At 37.0% G+C, this 17,976-nt stretch overlaps 1 protein-coding gene across 1 annotated transcript; it reads left to right on the top strand.

The window, feature by feature from the left end:
* The first annotated feature begins 16,095 nt into the window (after positions 1-16,095).
* LOC113227125 lies at positions 16,096-17,436 on the top strand. Its single transcript, XM_026460002.1, has one exon. The coding sequence runs from the start codon at positions 16,096-16,098 to the stop codon at positions 17,434-17,436; it is 1,341 nt and encodes a 446-aa protein (XP_026315787.1).
* The last annotated feature ends 540 nt before the right edge of the window (positions 17,437-17,976 follow it).

The following is a 17,976-nucleotide window of genomic DNA, read 5'->3' as shown; positions in this document are numbered from 1 at the left end:
CAGATTTCTCATAGATGGCACTACGAAGTCGTTGAAAAACTAAATACAAAGACACGACGCAAGCACATACAAAAATTCGTGAGGTCCGTTGGTTCGTTCCGTGGCTTAGTTGGTATAGCGTCTGGCACGGTATGCAAGAGGACGTCGGTTCGAATCCAACCGGATCGAAGGAATTTTTTCTGAGTGTTCGATCTTTGTATTAATAATTATAACAAACTAGTGGAGTAATTTCACAAAAAATAATTGAATATCAATTCAATAAAAATTTAATTAATATTGTAATTATTAGAAATAAGCAAGTAGATTATAAGATCAAGATATTCACAGAAAGATATGGCAATAGGAGGAGTATCGAATATTAATAATAATCATAATCGTAAAATGCATCTTTTGTTCTGAATGCGTTAGATATAGATGTATGGAAAGACGACATGGCCCCAGAATCCACACAAATTTGATTCAAAGTGTATTCCATAGCATTTAAGTTTATTTAAAAGAGCAATCCCTAGAGTTTCTTGCTCGTTCTTCTCAGGGAGGTCAGCGTAGTGAACGAGCAGTAGCTTAAATGTGACGATTTCAAGTGTAAATTTATTTTACCTATGGAATAAATAATCTTTGACTTTGACTTTGACTTTGACAATAAGGCGATGACCAACTTAGAAGGACAGCAGCAGCGGTTTTTCTAAGTGAGCAAGTTTATTGTCGCAAATCCTTTTTACGATCGAAATTCAGCAGTGGATCACTGTTCTACAAGTTCTGAGAAGTGACGTCGTTTTGTAATATCAAAGTTTGTGTGCTTAGAAGTAAAATTGTGTGTAGGTAGTTTTGGAGAGGGCTGGTGTTGATTAAAAAAGTTTGGGCATGACAGGCGAGCTGTTGTAATTTAAGTACAGATGAAGTACAGTCATGAAATCATAATATTATACGTAAACAAAAAGTATTTTTTGGAGATCTCTAAATATTGTACTTATCCATAACTAGTAAATGATAATTTTTTTAAAATAACACTAAGTGACTCGACGAATAAGTTGTGTGCCTAGTGGTAAGTGACACGCCTGTCCCTAACAGTTGCAGTGCCACTCAAAACTTTAAATCAAAACGATCTGAAGGGCACTGCTACTGCGCCCGTCACCCTGAGACCTATGTTGCTTGTGATTTTGCTAGCACTCTTACCTTCGAAACCGGGACGCAGTAATGTTCACTGCTTGGCGGCAGAAATAGGTAAGGTGGCAGCACTTTCCTGGACGAACTCTTTCATGACACGCACGCACTCTCCCACTCTCTCTCTCTCTCTCTCTCTCTCTCTCTCTCTCTCTCTCACACACACACACACACACACACACACACACACACACACACACACACACACACACACACACACACACACACACACACACACACCACACACACACACACACACACACACGCACGCACGCACACACACACACACACACACACACACACACACACGAACACACACACCCCCCCACACACACACACACACACGAACATACCACACACATACACACACACACACTTTTTTGTTTTATTATTTAAAGTTTGTATTAACGTATGTTTTACATAAAGAACCTCCTAGCACAAGTATTCAATTATTAAGGGGATGATCTCAACATCTGTTTTGTTATGCCTATTGTACTTCAATAAACACTTTTTGATTTGACGTTACAAGTCAGTGGTTATTTCAGTCAATATTCGTAAAACGAACATGACATCAATTACGCTACAAAATTTCAACTCGGTGTTCGTCATTCAAAATTAATTCTAAAATGAACAATACGTAGCTTGGCATTTACATTGGGTCTTACAAAACTAAATATTATGACATTTAATTATTTTTTTTGTATACATATTTAAACTTATTTTCTGTTTTATTTGTTGTACGTATTAATACTTTAATTTAATTCCGAATAACGGCTTAACATCCTAAGACCTAGCAAACTACAACGAGAAAAGCACTAAACGAGCAATATACATACATTTCTGTGTTAAAATGTAGTAAGTACAATTATTTGCTTTAGACTCAAGCAACTATGCCCTCACTTTTGTATAAAAACCTATTTTTATAGGTAGAAATAATATTGTCTGGGTCAGAATCACTTCGCATATTATGTACATTTTAATGTAATCGTGGCCTTACGAATTTAAGAATAAACTAAAATAGACAATATGCTAGTTATTATAAACGCGTTTGCGTGATCATAGAAATAATATTGGCTGGGTCAGAATCACTTCGCATATTATGTACATTTTAATGTAATCATGGCCTTACGAAGAATAAACTAAAATGGACAATATACTTTTCAAATTACTCATAAAAGACACGTGTTCGTCTTGTTAGAGTTTGAGCATGATCTTCAATGAAACTCAATAGTCAAAAAGAGGAAATATGTTTAAATATAGCTTGTCAAAAAAATGTCGGAAAAATAATAAGAGTGATAGCAAAATGTATTTACAATTTCATTTATAAATAGTATTAGCAAAGTGTAGTAAATTCTTCAACTATCTATATAACTATATAACTGGGTCCAATGCTCAACGGCATCGACGGATTAATGGATATCGTGGAGGGCAAAGTACGAGAACTTGAGCAACCAGTAGCTATTGCCGGTGATGGAGACACTTCTGTTCTTGGGGAGTACAATCGGATGCTAGGAGAATACAAGAGATCTTTAAGCACTGCGTTGCTTTTGATCACGAACAACATCTCGGATGAAATCCTGGACAAAGTGATGAGATTCTGTCACCCTAAGGATGTATAGGATGAGTTACATCGGCTGTACGACAACATGAACGAGGACCGTTTGTATGAAGCTTGTTTGGCATTTTTTAAAGCGAAAAAATATCCATCAGATGACATGGTGACTGGTATTTCGAAATTGTAACATTTGTGACACATTTTGAAGCAGGAGTTAGTCAAATCAAATTTACCGGAGTTTCTGGTAATCTGTAAGATTTTGAATAGTTTGCTGGATATATATTTCTCATTTAAAGCGAGTTGGATGCTAATGTCAAAGAAGAAAGTTTAACAAGTCAGTTATGTGTTCACGAGAAGGCATTGTTGAACTGTAACGACGGAGAGTCTGGAGTTGAAGCTTTTACTGTGAAGATGAATAAACAGAAAATATTTCAGAAAGTACTGAGACAAAATTCGGAAACTTCGAAAGAGGAGAGCAGACGCTGCTTTATATGTAAGGAAAAAGGGTATTTAAAATTGCATTGTCCTATGAAGAAGTCTGGAATGACAAAACCTGAGGATGTACGAACTGTGGGTATGCTAGCACGACTCTAACCTCGGTTTTTGTTATTTCCGCTGAGAATTATCCTGAGATGTCTGAGATGAGATAAAGTATCTTTGAGGATACGCTTAAGAAAATTAACATTCTTATACTAGCCACACAGTACATTTATGAAAATGTAATTTATGTTAAAAGGAATAGTAATTTTCTTTATGAAAAATAGTGACAGACATTTCTTGATAGTCATCTTCACAAAGTCAAAAAATCATTTAAGGGGCAATGTATACGCTTCTATAACAAGATTCCGGTTGACACTGAATACAAAATTTGCTTTTCACGAGGTTTAAAACTATAGTGTATATATATAGCACTTTATACTAAAGTTTATTATACAACTTCTACGTACTTGGATGACAAAAATCCGTGGTAGTAACCCATTTAGCTTATGGAGGTAGTCTCGATCTCTGATGTTTCAAATTAAAAAATATATATATTGTAAATGTTGAATGTGTACATAACACAAATGTTATTTACAAAGAGCAACCTTTAGAGTTTCTTGCTCATTCTCCTCACGAGAATCTGCCTTACGAATGAGCGGTAGAGTTTAACCATTGTGACGATTTCAAGTGTAATAATGCTTACTTATGAATTAAAGATTATTTTGAATTTGAATTTGAATTTGAGGCGTGTCTTTCAATGAAAGACCACTCGAAGGACAGAGGCACACATATCTAGAGAGTGATCAGGATATTGACGAGATTCCTTATGAATGGAACAGACCTTCAACCTCTAAAGGACCCGAATGTTATGCAACATAATGCAGAGAACGACGTTCAAGTTAGAGAAGAAGATGGTAGTGTCAGTGACGGTGAAGTCAGAGAAAACAATAAGAGTGCTAAAGGTACTAGAAATTAGATGTTTCCAATAGACTCGGATGATCATGATTACGATGTTTTTAATGATGCTGAAACGTCTAATGAATTTAATGAATTTGGGGAGGAAAGAAATGAAGTGATAGAAAATATGAATTCAAACGAAATTCAAGAAACTCATCGTATGGTGTTACGGAATCGCACAACTTTGAAACAACCTGAAAAATTTAAATATTATATCGTGAATACGGAACATGGCACTGATTCTGAACCAGGTTTATTGCTCCTTTGTAACTTACAAAGGAGCAATAAAATCTTGAAATACTAATGAATGGCGTAAAGCTATGGACAGCGAAATAAATTCGTTACAAGAAAACAAGACTTGGATATTTGTGGACCTACCGGAGAAAAGGAAATGTATACCATGTGTGGGTTTATCGAGTAAAGCACAACCCAGATGGTACAGTAGACAAGTTCAAGGCGCGTTTGGTTGTCAAAGGCTATTCACAAAAAAAAGAGAATTAAATATGATCAAACTTTTAGCCATGTTGCTAAACTAGGAACAGTGAGAGCGGTACTTAGCGTAGTTGCTAGTGAAAATATGGCTATTAGACAGTTTGATGTAACAACTGCGTTTTATATGGGGATCTTGATGAAAAGATTTACATGAAGCAACCCGAAGGATATGATGATGGTACTGGACGCGTGTTTCTTTTAAATAGAAGTCTTTATGGCTTAAAGCAAGCTCCGCGCTGCTGGAATAAGCGCATAATGAATTTCTTCAAGGAAATCGGATTTAAAGTAAGTGAAGCGGATCCATGCTTACTTATTAGAAATTCTAAAAAAACTTATTGTCGCACTGTACGTGGATGATGGGCTGGTAGCAGGCTGAAATGAGAAGTTAGTGCAAGAATTGTTGCAGCAATTGAGTGAAGGTTTTAGAATCACAACAAAACCTGTGAATTACTTTTTTTGACATAGAGATAGAACACAGAGAAGACGGTTTAAAGATACACATCAGGCTTCCTACACAAAGAAGTTGATAAAGAGGTTTTCTATGGAGCAGTGCAAACCGGCAAACACCTATTGTGAATGATAAAATAAATAAATAATAATAATAACGCACACACTCAACATAGCCCCGCACTAGGGTAACCCTGTGTCGCGGGTGCCATGGACACGCACATAGGCAACCACAAATTACACCCAAACTCACGAGAGAAATAATTGTAGGCCATACAACTATTTCTCCCGGCCCGGGAATCGAACCTGGGACCACTGCGTGGCAGTCCGGCATGGTAACCGTTCGGCCACGGAGGCAGTTTAAATGATGATCAAATACACGCTAAACAAAGAGACGATTCAGATATCAAACAGAGATATAGGCAGATTGTTGGAGCACTAGCCTATTTGATGGTCGGGACAAGGCCAGACACAGCGTATGCTGTTAGTGTGGTGTCAAGAAGCCTCGATAGTCCTGCTGATGATGACTGTGTCAGGGTGAAGCGGATTGTGTGATATATGCAGTATACTCCAAATTTCAGAATCTATTATGGTAGAAATAAGAGTGTTCTGGAATGCTTCAGTGATGCAGATCATGGCGGAGACGTCCATACGGGCGCTCAACCTCAGGAGTGCTATGCATGTATGCCGGGAGAGCTATTACGTGGATGAGCAAGAGACAACAAAGTGTAGCCATTTCGACTACAGAGGCGGAGATTGTCGCTGCTAGCAAAGGTGCAAGGGAGTGTGTCTGGTTAGCTCGGGTTATAGCAAGTCTAATTGGAGTTAAAGCTAAACCAACTTTGCAAATTGATAACGAGGCAGCAATAAGGCTAGCGGAAAACCCAGAATTTCATCGGCGTACAAAGCATATCCGAATTAGACATGAGCGCCGCGCCGGCCCGCCGCCGCCGCCGCATTTTTCCTCGTGCCGCCGCCGCCGCAAATGCATACGGCGCGCCGTTCAGTTCGATCAGGCGCTCCGATCATACGCACGCGCACGCTACCGTATTGTGTATTTGAAAATGGCAACACCAGAAAATGACTTTTTTAAGATAAAACCTATTTTTGTTAATAAAATGTAAGTTTGCATTTGACCTCCATCTCACCTAATGGAAAGTGACGATGAGATCGACGATACATGAATGCCTATTCACTGTTGCCATGAAAAGGCCCAAGTTATAACGTTCAGGGAACAAGTGTGCAGGCAGGGAATTCCACCCCATAGCCGTTCGCCATATAAATGAGGAAGCGGAACGCTTCGGGCGAATCTTTGGAATATCCACAACATAGAGGTGGAACCCAAGTCTACGCCTAGTCCCCCGGTGATGGAAAGGGGAAAGCGGAATTAAATAAATGTAATAAATAAATTAATCTGTAATTCCATCACACACTCTCCATGATATATCCTGTAAAATACCGATACGTTGGCAACTTTACGGCGGTGTTCAAGGCTCTGCAGCTTCGCCTCCACTAATTCCGAGCCACCTATAAGGTTCTTGGCACGGTTGTCTATTGAAACAAAGGTGGCCAGTTGGTATGTAACAGGGCCATCCTAAAGGTGGCAACATTACTCCATGCACGACCGGACTTGTGCTTAGTACAGCTGAAGCAACTGTCCCTATCTACCGACCCGAGATATCCCTATCTACCGTCCCGAGATATTCCTGTCTGCCGATCCGAGAGACAGGGTTTCCCGGAGAGACTACGGTCTCGACGGCAAGACCAGGGTACAGCGGGCGTCCGGGCCAAGCCCTCCGCCAGTGATACGCCTTTGCGGGCCTCTCTGGCGGACCCGGACTTCGGTATGGACTCGCTGGGGTTTGTGGTTAGCTGCAGAGACGGACATGTTTGTCTGCCTCGGTTTTGCATGTGTCCGGGGCGTCTGTCTCGTGAGCATTTTATTTTTTATTTATATTTAAAGATATTTTGTTTAAAAAAGAAATTATTATTTTTTTAAATAATTCACTACGATAATACACAATATGGAAGCGTGCGCGTGCTTACGATCGGAGCACCTGATCGAACATGATAAAAATTTTATTACTATAGAAAATACGTTATTTAATTTTTTCCTTTGAAAAACTATTTGTACAACGGTTTTTGTAAAAACAAACACCGATATACAAAATCGTTTTAGAGTCGCACTCGCGCCGCCGAAACGCCGCCGCCGCGTACACTTTTTTGTCGGCGCGCCGCTGCCGGTTGATCTATTATCGGCGCTCATGTCTAATCCGAATACGTCATTTTTTCATCAGAGAGCTGGTAACTAAGAGAGAGATTACAGTAAAGAAGGTGTCAAGTGAAGGACAACTGGCGGATATTTTTACCAAAGCTCTACCGAGACCCAGGCTACAAGAATTAGTCTGTCGATTGGGTATTCATTGAGAGAAGATGTAATACCTCATTTACATTCAGCCGTAGTGAGCAGGGAAGTGGGCAGGGAAGTGGGCTCCTGCCCACTTCGAGTGTGTAAACGCGATACTTCTCATGCCACTGCCATTGCCACTCGTGCTGCCCGGCGCTCCCCAAAATGGCGGTTTTTTGTGCGGAAGTCAAAGGACCGGCAGCGCGAGCGGCAGTGCGTGTTTACATTCTGCTCCGACGCTCAGTAGAAGTGGGCGTTTAAACGAAAAGCACTTAAAAAGTCTGCTTTTTTAAATAAGCACATAAGCACGCTTTTGATTTTAAGTGTAAGCGTTGATCTGTGCGCTTAAACGTTTTCCTTTTTGTCTTCTTTCCTGCTTTTCACGCACGCTTTTTAAACGTACGTTTTAACGTTAAAAACTTAAGCAGTATTTTCCAGTTTTTTATATATATATTAATATTTTTAAATAGTTGTCATAAATAAAAATATAACTCGTTTTTTACAAAAAACTTACTTATCTTAAAACCTTTAATGGTCTACTTTTGCTTTTCGCTATAAACACAACGTTGCAAGCTTTTTTTAACGTAAAAGTCTGTGCGCTTAAACGTTTTTTAAACGATTTTGTTCGCTTCAAACTGAAAAGCGTTTAAGTGAAAAAGCGTTTAAAAAAGCACGCTTTTTTTTAAAAAAGCTTAACGTTTAAACGTTTAAAAAAATAAGCAGTTTTTCCCATCTCTGACGCTCAGTACTCGCCAAGCGCCTGGAGGAGAAAGACGTTCGTTTAGATCATACTTATCATCATCATCATACTTTAGATCATCGAAAATGCCGTCCGAATGGAGCAATGAGATTATTTTAATGAGATTAGAATTAGTATATGCATTAAAAAATTAGTTAAGTAGGTAGGTTGATAATTAGGTACTTACAAAGTTCTATTTCGATGGATAGATATCATCCACCATCGTCTACGACGAACATTCTTTTTTGTATTCGATATCTTTTTAAATATCGAACATAATTATGTATCGCAAAAAGAGACAGCGCGGCCGCTGTAATTATTTCGACGTCTGCCATTGCCGAAACTTGAAAGCGAAGTGAGTGGTAGGGCAGTATGTAAACACACACTCCTCTCGATCCTGCTGCAGCAGTACTTAGGGAATTATTATATATTATACTTAGGGTTTAAATGACATGTTTAAGTAAAGCTTGTCAAAAAAATGTCGGAAAAATAAAAAGAGTGATAGCAAAATGTATTTCCAATTTTATTTATAAATAGTATTAGCAAAGTGTAGTACATTCTTCAACTATAAGTTCTAAATCGTCTCTCAGTATTTACTATATACACGTGCAAGGGTAGTTCCGTACACATAAATACGGTAAATCATTTATACGCACAAAATTTATTTTGGAGGTGCCTATTTTATAATGTAAGCCGTATGGCGTTGTGACCATTTTTTTGGACTTCTATGAGAACCCTTATAATCTACACCTCCGTTTTTTTTCTGGGATATAGAGATAGAAAGAGGCAAATCATGAAAATAATTGCACGTGGTGTGTACGTGGTAAGTACGTACGATAAAAAATGTATGTACAAGTACATGCTCTAAGTACCGTATCAAGATACGGCTTAAAACTGATTCTTGTAAAATACGTATAGGCTCCAAAGCATAAATGGAAAAATATACGAGATGACCAGATTGAAGAATTTTAGAAATGCAAAGGGACTTAACTTGCCGGGATATATTCGCGCATGTATATGGAACAACTGCGCCTTCAAATACTCAACTTTTGTAAGTACGAGGCGTCTATTTTTTAAAGTTGATTGTTATTATAATACGATCACTAGACAAAATATGGTCCATCCATACCTTTTGTTATACCCTGTATATGTTTATTACGTTGAAGAAATTATGTCAAGCGACTTGCGCAGGTCGAGAGTTCTCATTTCCGTATTATTTTTGTATACACACGTGAAGTGTGAAATTATTCCCGACATCAATTTCGGGGTTTCTCGTATGGAAACATATTTTCCAGGGAAAATTGTTTCAATTATTTTTTATTATCCAAGGAAAACACCGAGAAGTAGACACAAAGGGGCCAATTTTGCTCCTTCTTTTTATTGTATTACTACATTAAGCCCCATTCAAAATCATAATATGTAGAAGATTGTTTTACTTCCACACGGTAAAAACAGATTACTTAGAAAAAGACAAAATTCTTTTTATGAAGACAAATTTATTAAATCCAACAAAACGATCTTCTCCCTATAGACGCTAGAGAATAATTACTTGATAATAGCATGGACCAATAACCCAAGAGGACTGCTAATCTCCATATTAAAAATCGTAGCTCTGAAAAAGGTCAAAATTCCGTCTTATTTCTAGATGGCGCTGATCGATAGCCTGGAATTAGTTTATATTTACGTAAATGGCCATGGATATCGATTAACTCCTCTTTTATAGGAAATATAGTAGATATTCTATTTTTCTTGTAATGTTTTTCAAATATTTAGTAATAAACTAAAATTATTCTCTGAACTTCGATATTTATGCGTATCAATAGATGGCATTGTTCGTTGTTAACTAATTAATAACGTAACGCTTGCGAATATAGTTAGATGGCGCAAATCCTAAACAAAATAAAAGAATACTTGGAAGTATCTATAAAAATCTGAGCAATATAGTATAACCTAAAGGAAGTCTAAATTGTCATCCGTTTGCGGTGGCGCACAGTGGGCCCAAATTGATAATTCTTGGACATAGGAATAACTTGTGGAGTATCGAGCTAATTTTTTTATTTGATAGACAATAACACTCCTAACAACTTTTATTCTTGTATGATTTCTTGAAAAATTGATAGTTTCAGAGAAAAAAAATATAATTTTTTTTTGTGGAGAAATATACATTTTGTTCTTTATCTCAAAATATACGAAAATGTAGTGTGCGTGGGTAACTTACAGTATAGTTCCAATAATTTTCTATGTAGAAAAAAATAATCCGTCTGCATGTACTTGCGGCTTTGTAAGTAGAGGTGCGGCAAAATTGCTAACTCTTTTATGTACTTTTTTAACAAAATACATGAGCTTCGACTAAAGAAAATTTAATTTTAGTGCTAAATTACACAGAGCGTTATAACAATAACACGAAAGTTAAGTAGAAACTAGTATATTGTGTTTTATTTTTTAATAAATAACAAATCTAACATTTTGACATCTTTTTACTCGTAAAGCCGCAAGTACCTGCTGATGGATTGTTTTTTTCTTGATAGAGAATTATTGGACTTATACTGTAAATAAAGCACACATTACATTTTTCTACAATTTGAGATAAAAAAATAAAATGTTTATTTCTCCAAACAAAAAAAAACTAAATTTTTTTTTCTGAAACAATCAGCTTTCCAAGAAATTACATAACAATAAAAGTTATCAGGAATGTTATTATGTATCATGTGAAAAAAATCAGCTCTGTATTCCTAAAATTGTATCATGATTAAATAATTATTTAGCCTAAAATTTATACTTTTTATTTCCGTTATTTTTAATTACCTATTATTAATTATTAATATATACTGGGTTGTTGGACTTTATGCACTGTTTGTAATGGATGACATATTACACACAGATTACACGAAGCTTATGTATTTTGTTAAAAAAGTACATAAAAGAGTTTTTATGTACAATTTTGCCGCACCTTTATTTACAAAGCCGCAAGTACATGCAGACGGATTATTTTTTTCTACATAGAAAATGATGGGAACTATACTGTGAGTAACCCACGCACATTAGATTTTCGTATATTTTGAGATAAAAAATAAAATGTATATTTGTCTTAAACTTTGTTTGTTAAAAAAGTACATAGAAGAGTTAGCAATTTTGCCGCACCTTTATTTACAAAGCCGCAAGTACATGCAGACGGATTATTTTTTTCTACATAGAAAATGATGGGAACTATACTGTAAGTAACCCACGCACATTAGATTTTCGTATATTTTGAGATAAAAAATAAAATGTATATTTGTCCATACAAAAATTTTTTTTTCTCTGAATCTATCAACTTTTCAAGAAATCATACAAGAATAAAAGTTGTTAGGAATGTTATTATATATCACATAAAAAAAATTTGCTCGATACTCCACAAGTTATTCCTATGTCCAAGAATTATCAATTTGGGCCCACTGTGTGGCGTTCCGATATGACCCTTTGGGACCAATGCAATCTCTGCGATATCATACTTCTTGGAATTACAAATAAAATTAAAAAATATTATTTCGCACGTTCGGTGTTCTCAGCCTAAAATCACCGTAGCCATTGTTTTTTCTCGCTTCTTACACCCAGTAACATTGAAATATGAATAATTTTAAGCTAAACTCAAATCAATATGTCTAAATGGCATTAGAATAGACAAAGTAGTGTTCTAGTTATTATTTAGAGGATGGAAACGTTGTGAGTTGCGATTGTTTTTTTTACAATGTATTTGTATACGACTCCAGGTGCATATCCATTTTGAGGTAAAATATAGCGCCATCTAGTTGACGTGTTTGTTATCACTAGAAGCAGATTTGATAGAATCAATGTGTCAATGTAAAATAACGTTACAAAATAGCTATTTGGTAATCGTCGCGACATCTAGTGTACCAATAGGTACTAAATACCCGGCTACGCTATCTTGTATGACGATTAGCAGTCCTCTTGAGTTATTGGTCCATGATAATAGTAAAAAAACGTCTCAAAAGTGTATTTTCGTTACAAGACAGAAATATTTAATCCAAGAGCAAATTAATTTACTTCAAGTCACAAAGCCACTCTAGATTCAACAAAATATTTATTTGTTATTAGAAATGTCCGATTTTGATTTGAAAAAAAAAAGAATGAAAAATTGAGAGGTACTTAATTATTTGACTGAAGATTTATGTTTTCTAATATCAAAAAGGATAAATTTACAGGGTTATGGACCCAACAGTGCCAAACCCTAAAGTAGCAGAAATAGGATGGAAATATGGAATCTTCTCAAATACTTGAGGACCATCCAGTGCCGTATAAATGCTACAGCGGCAGAAAGCACTAACAATCCTAAATATATGAGATGACTTTATACTATTGAAGTTAACAAAACGATAGCGCGTTTCAGAATACATCTAATGCCATCTAGCAGTGGCGTGATGGAACTAATTGCATGTTATACTTGTTACAAGTGTAGTTTGATTTCATGCTGTAACCAAATTTCTTAAATTATGACTATAAAGAACACCCTAACAAACTAGAGATACTACGTATTGTTTCTTTGGATAAATGACTGTTTATGATTTTTATGATTACAAGCACAAGTAAAAGTAATCGTTACCGCGTGCGCCTTCGGCGACATGTCACGACAAGATTGACTATGAAAACGCAACGAAATGTTGCTTTAAGAATATACTCTAGAATTTAGAATATTAATCTGAATAGAAAACTACTTCTTTTTTTGTTTAAGAATATATTTTCTTAAAATACACCCAAGAAATTTTAAATTCACTTAAGATTATTTAAATTTGATGTAAGAGGTAAAAATTTCTTGATATAAGTAATGTCCAATTAATTGATTAGAAATGAAATAAAATCTTGAAGTGAACGTATTTGTCTCAAAGTTAGAATAAAGTTAAGAGTAAAATTGTATTAGAAAAAGATAAGCAGTATTTTTGTAGTGACAATATTTTATTACTTTTAATAAATATTTTTTCAGAATTAGCAAATATTTTGAGAAATTGCTCTTTCTTATTAGTAGAAATCCTTTTTTTCTGTGGCATGCTCAGGCCAATGTTGCCAGATACAATTTTTAAAAATCTGTAGAATGATGTTGAAAATACGTAGAATTCCTTAGCAGAATTCCATAGATTGTCTGAAAAATCTGTAGTCACTACAAACGTTTTTTTAAAGCTATATCTGACTATCTAGACTGGCCTAAACATAGTTCTTAGTTGGTAAAGCAATTGGAAACCAAATAAAATATGTTACAAAATATATCCAAAGCAAAAGAAAAATGAATAAAAGTTTCATCTGTTATTATTTTTATTTGCTATCGATTGCGCTTTGTTAGTGTTAGTCACTCATATCGGTGTATCTTTTTGATATTATTTTTAGCCTTTGTTATTAATTATTATGGACATTATTATAAATTTCCATTGTCTTTCACCTCGTGTCATGGCAGTTTTCGGTTAACTTCAGTACTAGGTTATGTTTCGATTTGTAAAAAAAAACAAGTAGTTGAATAACTATATAGCAATATGTCTGAATAATTTCAGTAGTTGTCCATAATAGTAATGAGCTGGACACGTGTGTCGTAGAGATGACGACCGCTGGAGCCGGAGAGTTGTGTTCTGAAGACTTCGCTTAAGAAAACGAAATGTGGGCAGATCACTAACGAGATGGTCGGACGGAATTAAAACGACAGCAGGGCCGATCTGGGGGCCTAGCACAACCTCTTAAAATAATATTAAACTTACTTTGACTTTTCGTACCATGACGCTTAAACTAAGCTTATTGTAATGTTAAAACTGTGGTTTTATTTGCAGCTTTGTGACTATTCATTCACTCAGTTTCAGTTCGTACTATGACGCGACTTTAACATGAAAGTAATATTGTTCTTATGTCAAATTTAACAATCTTAAAATAGTTCCTTAGACGCAGTGGAAATAATATTATTTTAGAATTTATTGTCTAAATATTCATTTATAATGATTAAAAGTTAAGTTGAACTTATTTATTTACATAAATCTCTTCAATGTTTTGTTTATTTTTTTATTTAACAGTACGGACAACGGCACACCAGACTACATATTTTTGTACGAAAATCGCCTCCAGTTTAACGGAACAAAATACGTCAATGAGTAATTTGATGTGCTGGCGTGTGTATATAGAAAATCATTTCTCGTTTGTTTTATTTATTTTTCTTCGTGAAAATGAGGATTTTTTTTTAAATAAAATGTAGGTGCGCATTTGACCTCCATCTCACCTGATGGAAAGTGACGATGAGGTCGACAATGGAGCATGCAATGCATGCACCCAAATAATGCCTATTCACTCTCGCCTTGAAAAGGTCCAAGTTATAACGTTACCATGGATTTAACTCGTGAAAATTTTCATAGTATGATTTTGTACGACTTTAAGTGTAATATAACAGCTCAGCGGAGCTTCGATCGGCTTCAAACTGCTTTTGGCGAAGAAGCACCATGCAAGACGACTATTTAGAACTGGTTTGTAGAATTCAAACGCGGTCGTGTGAATCTCAGTGACGAATTTCATGATAGTCGCACGTCGACTGCTGTGAACAACAAAAACATCGATGCTGTGCGCCGTATGATCAAAACAGACAGGCATGTGACATACCATACGATTCGGGCATCTTTAGGCATAGGCATGAGTCAAATATAATCAATACTACACAAACATTTGGATGTGAAAAAGCTGTGCTCTCGGTGGATCTCACACAATTTGAATGAGGCTCAAAAAACGTATCGCGTCACTTGGTGCAATGCCATCTTACAAGATTCAACGAAGAGGCGTCAAATTTGGTGTGGGACATAGTAACAGGTGACGAAACATGGATTTATAGTTACGATCCCAAAACAAAGCAGCAATCGAGCGTATGGGTCTTTCGAGATGAGCCGAAACCAACCAAAGTGGCGTGCGTACAAAGTGCCTATAAGCGAAGGATTGCTTCTTTTTTTAATAAAACTGGACACGTGGCTATTGTTGCTCCGGAGAATCGTTGTACTGTGAATAGTGATTGGCACACGACCATTTGTTTGCCGGAAGTTATTGACAAACTCCGTAAAAATGACCGTAAACGCCGTATCATCTTGCACCACGATAATGCCAGTTCTCACACGGCCAGACAGACAAACGAATTTTTGAAGGTGAACAACGTTGACCTTATGAGCCATCCCGCGTACAGTCCCGACCTGGCACATTGTGACTTTATTTTTATTTCCAAAAATTAAGAACCAGTTACGCGATCAACGATTTTCGTCACCTGAAGAGGCTGTCGAAGGGTATGAAAAATATGTTTTAGAAATTGTCACGGAGGAGTGATATAAATGTTTTCAAAACTGGTTCATTCGTGTGAAAAAGTGCATTAACGCTAACGGAGAATATTTTGAGAAACTATAAATTCATTTCTGACCATTTATAGTAGGTATTTTTTTGGCATTGATTCCGGAAACTTATAGTACGCCCCACGTATTTAGAAGCCCGATCAGTTAGCTAAAGCCGCTTCCACCAGTTGAGATATGTTCCATTACAATAACTATTGCCATGACTTGGTTGCTCTGCCCAGATTTTATTTTTAGGACTCCTAGAATGAGCTTTGGGAGGAGAGTGCTCGAAAAAAAGATAGATTTTACTGTATTATGCAACCTCACATTCCTATAAAGCCAAAGTTTTTTTAAATTAACGTTAGCCAAACGTTCTACTTCTGTAATTACTAGTATGCGTCTTGGACACACATGTACTCCTCTTCACCTAGCTAGACTCCATATTATAAACAGCGATTGATCCTTCGAGCGTGTGCGGAGGTGGGGAGTCGTAAACAAGTTGAAATTCGCGCCACACAAGACCCAGGCGATGGTTATTACAAACAAAATTAAGTACGACTCCCCACATCTGACCATGGGCGGGGTGGGCGTTGAACTGTCTCGCGAGATCAAAATCCTTGGCCTTACGGTGGACAGCAAACTCACATTTAACACCCACGTGACAAACGTCTGCCGGAAGGCCTTAAACCTTTATAAACAACTCTCCAGAGCCGCGAAAATAAATTGGGGGCTGCATTCCGAGATAATCAGGACAATATACAACGCAGTGGTTGAGTCTACGATAGGGTACGCAGCGAGTGCGTGGGCCACGACAACGAACAGGCTTGGAATCAGGAAGCAGCTCGATACGGTCCAAAGAGGTTTTGCACAAAAAATTGTAAAGTCATATAGGACGGTGTCACTGCACTCGGCGTTGTTGCTCTCCGGTCTGCTTCCACTGGATATTAGGATCCGGGAAGCAGCCTCTCTTTATGAAGTGAAGAAAGGCCATTCCCGGAGAGCAATAGGTGATCGGGAGCTAGAAAGACCAATACCTTATATCGAGCAACCTCACCCCGCTGAACAAATAGGTATTGACTTCTTATGCCTGGGGGACGGCGCAGCTCTGGAACAGCATGACAACCATGGTCGGAAAATCTACACAGACGGAAGCAAAATCGAGGGGAAAGTCGGTGCTGCATTATCCATATGGGATGATGCAGCAGAGATAAGTACTAAGAAATTGAAGTTGGACCGGAGCTGCACCGTCTACCAGGCCGAGCTGCTGGCTTTGACCGAGGCGACGAGTTACGCCTTAAAACACAAGGCGCCGCACTGCAACATTTACAGTGACTCAAGATCCGCGCTAGAGACCATTGCTGATGGAACTTCCCTCCACCCCCTCGCAGTTAAGATCAGAGCCAACGTAACGGAAATTAGGAAAAATAAAAATGTAGTTAATCTCTTTTGGATTAAAGCTCACGCGGGGTTGGAGGGGAATGAGAGAGCCGACAAACTAGCTAAGGATGCAGCTCTCAACAAAAAGACCAGGGCCGACTACGATAGATGTCCTGTCTCATTCATCAAGCGACAAATCCGATTGGACTCGCTTGACGAGTGGAACAGGCGCTACGTAGAGGGAACAACTGCATCCACCACAAAAATATTCTTTCCGGATGCCATCTCAGCATATGGTCTACTTAGAAAGGTGGAGCTCGATCCGCTGCTAGTCCAACTGATGACGGGACACGGTGGGTTCTCCTCATACTTATATCGGTTTAAGTGTAAGGAGAGCCCATCGTGTGAATGTAACGAGGAAGTAGAGGAAAGCGTGATGCACGTATCACGTGCTGCCCGAGATATGCGAGGAATAGGTTCGACGCCGAAATGACGATAGGAGAGAGCATTACAGAAAGCACAATACATACAATAATGATGAACACAGACAGTAGAGACAAATTTCTAAAGTTTTCCAAAGATATAATTAGAAAGGTAGTAAATAAAAATAAATAGGTATCATCAGGCTCCTCCTCCTTATATTTTAATATATAAAGCAGGAAGCCAAGTACAAAATAAATCAGATACAATAATATAAATAAGGATACAAATAGAAAATAAATAGTACGCAAGATAATGTAAAACTAGAATTTTAAGAAACAAAAGTAAATGTAAAAATTGTAAAGAAATGCTAAATCTATATGAAGAATATACCCCTAGGAAACGTTGTAATGTAAAAATTATAAAATAGTAAAATAAGATAAAACAGAACTGTAGTATTGTATAAGAGAAATGTAATAAATAGGAACGAATGTAAGATAAAAAAGTAATGTATATATATAAAGTAATTAGTGTGTAAGCGATGTTATAGTAAAGAAATAAATTGCAACCCAACTCCATGCAAAATCCTCCCTGAATTGACGAAAGAGCCATA

This window comes from Hyposmocoma kahamanoa, unplaced genomic scaffold (assembly GCF_003589595.1).
Source record: "Hyposmocoma kahamanoa isolate Upper Pololo Valley unplaced genomic scaffold, ASM358959v1 202, whole genome shotgun sequence".
Lineage (NCBI taxonomy): Eukaryota > Metazoa > Arthropoda > Insecta > Lepidoptera > Cosmopterigidae > Hyposmocoma > Hyposmocoma kahamanoa.
Note: the sequence above shows the minus strand (reverse complement) of the source record. Positions and strands in the feature narration are given on the sequence as shown.

What these genes read in the sequence shown, in the direction of transcription:
- LOC113227125 (XM_026460002.1), top strand. Translation starts at nt 16,096, where the DNA reads ATGGTTATTACAAACAAAATTAAGTACGACTCCCCACATCTGACCATG.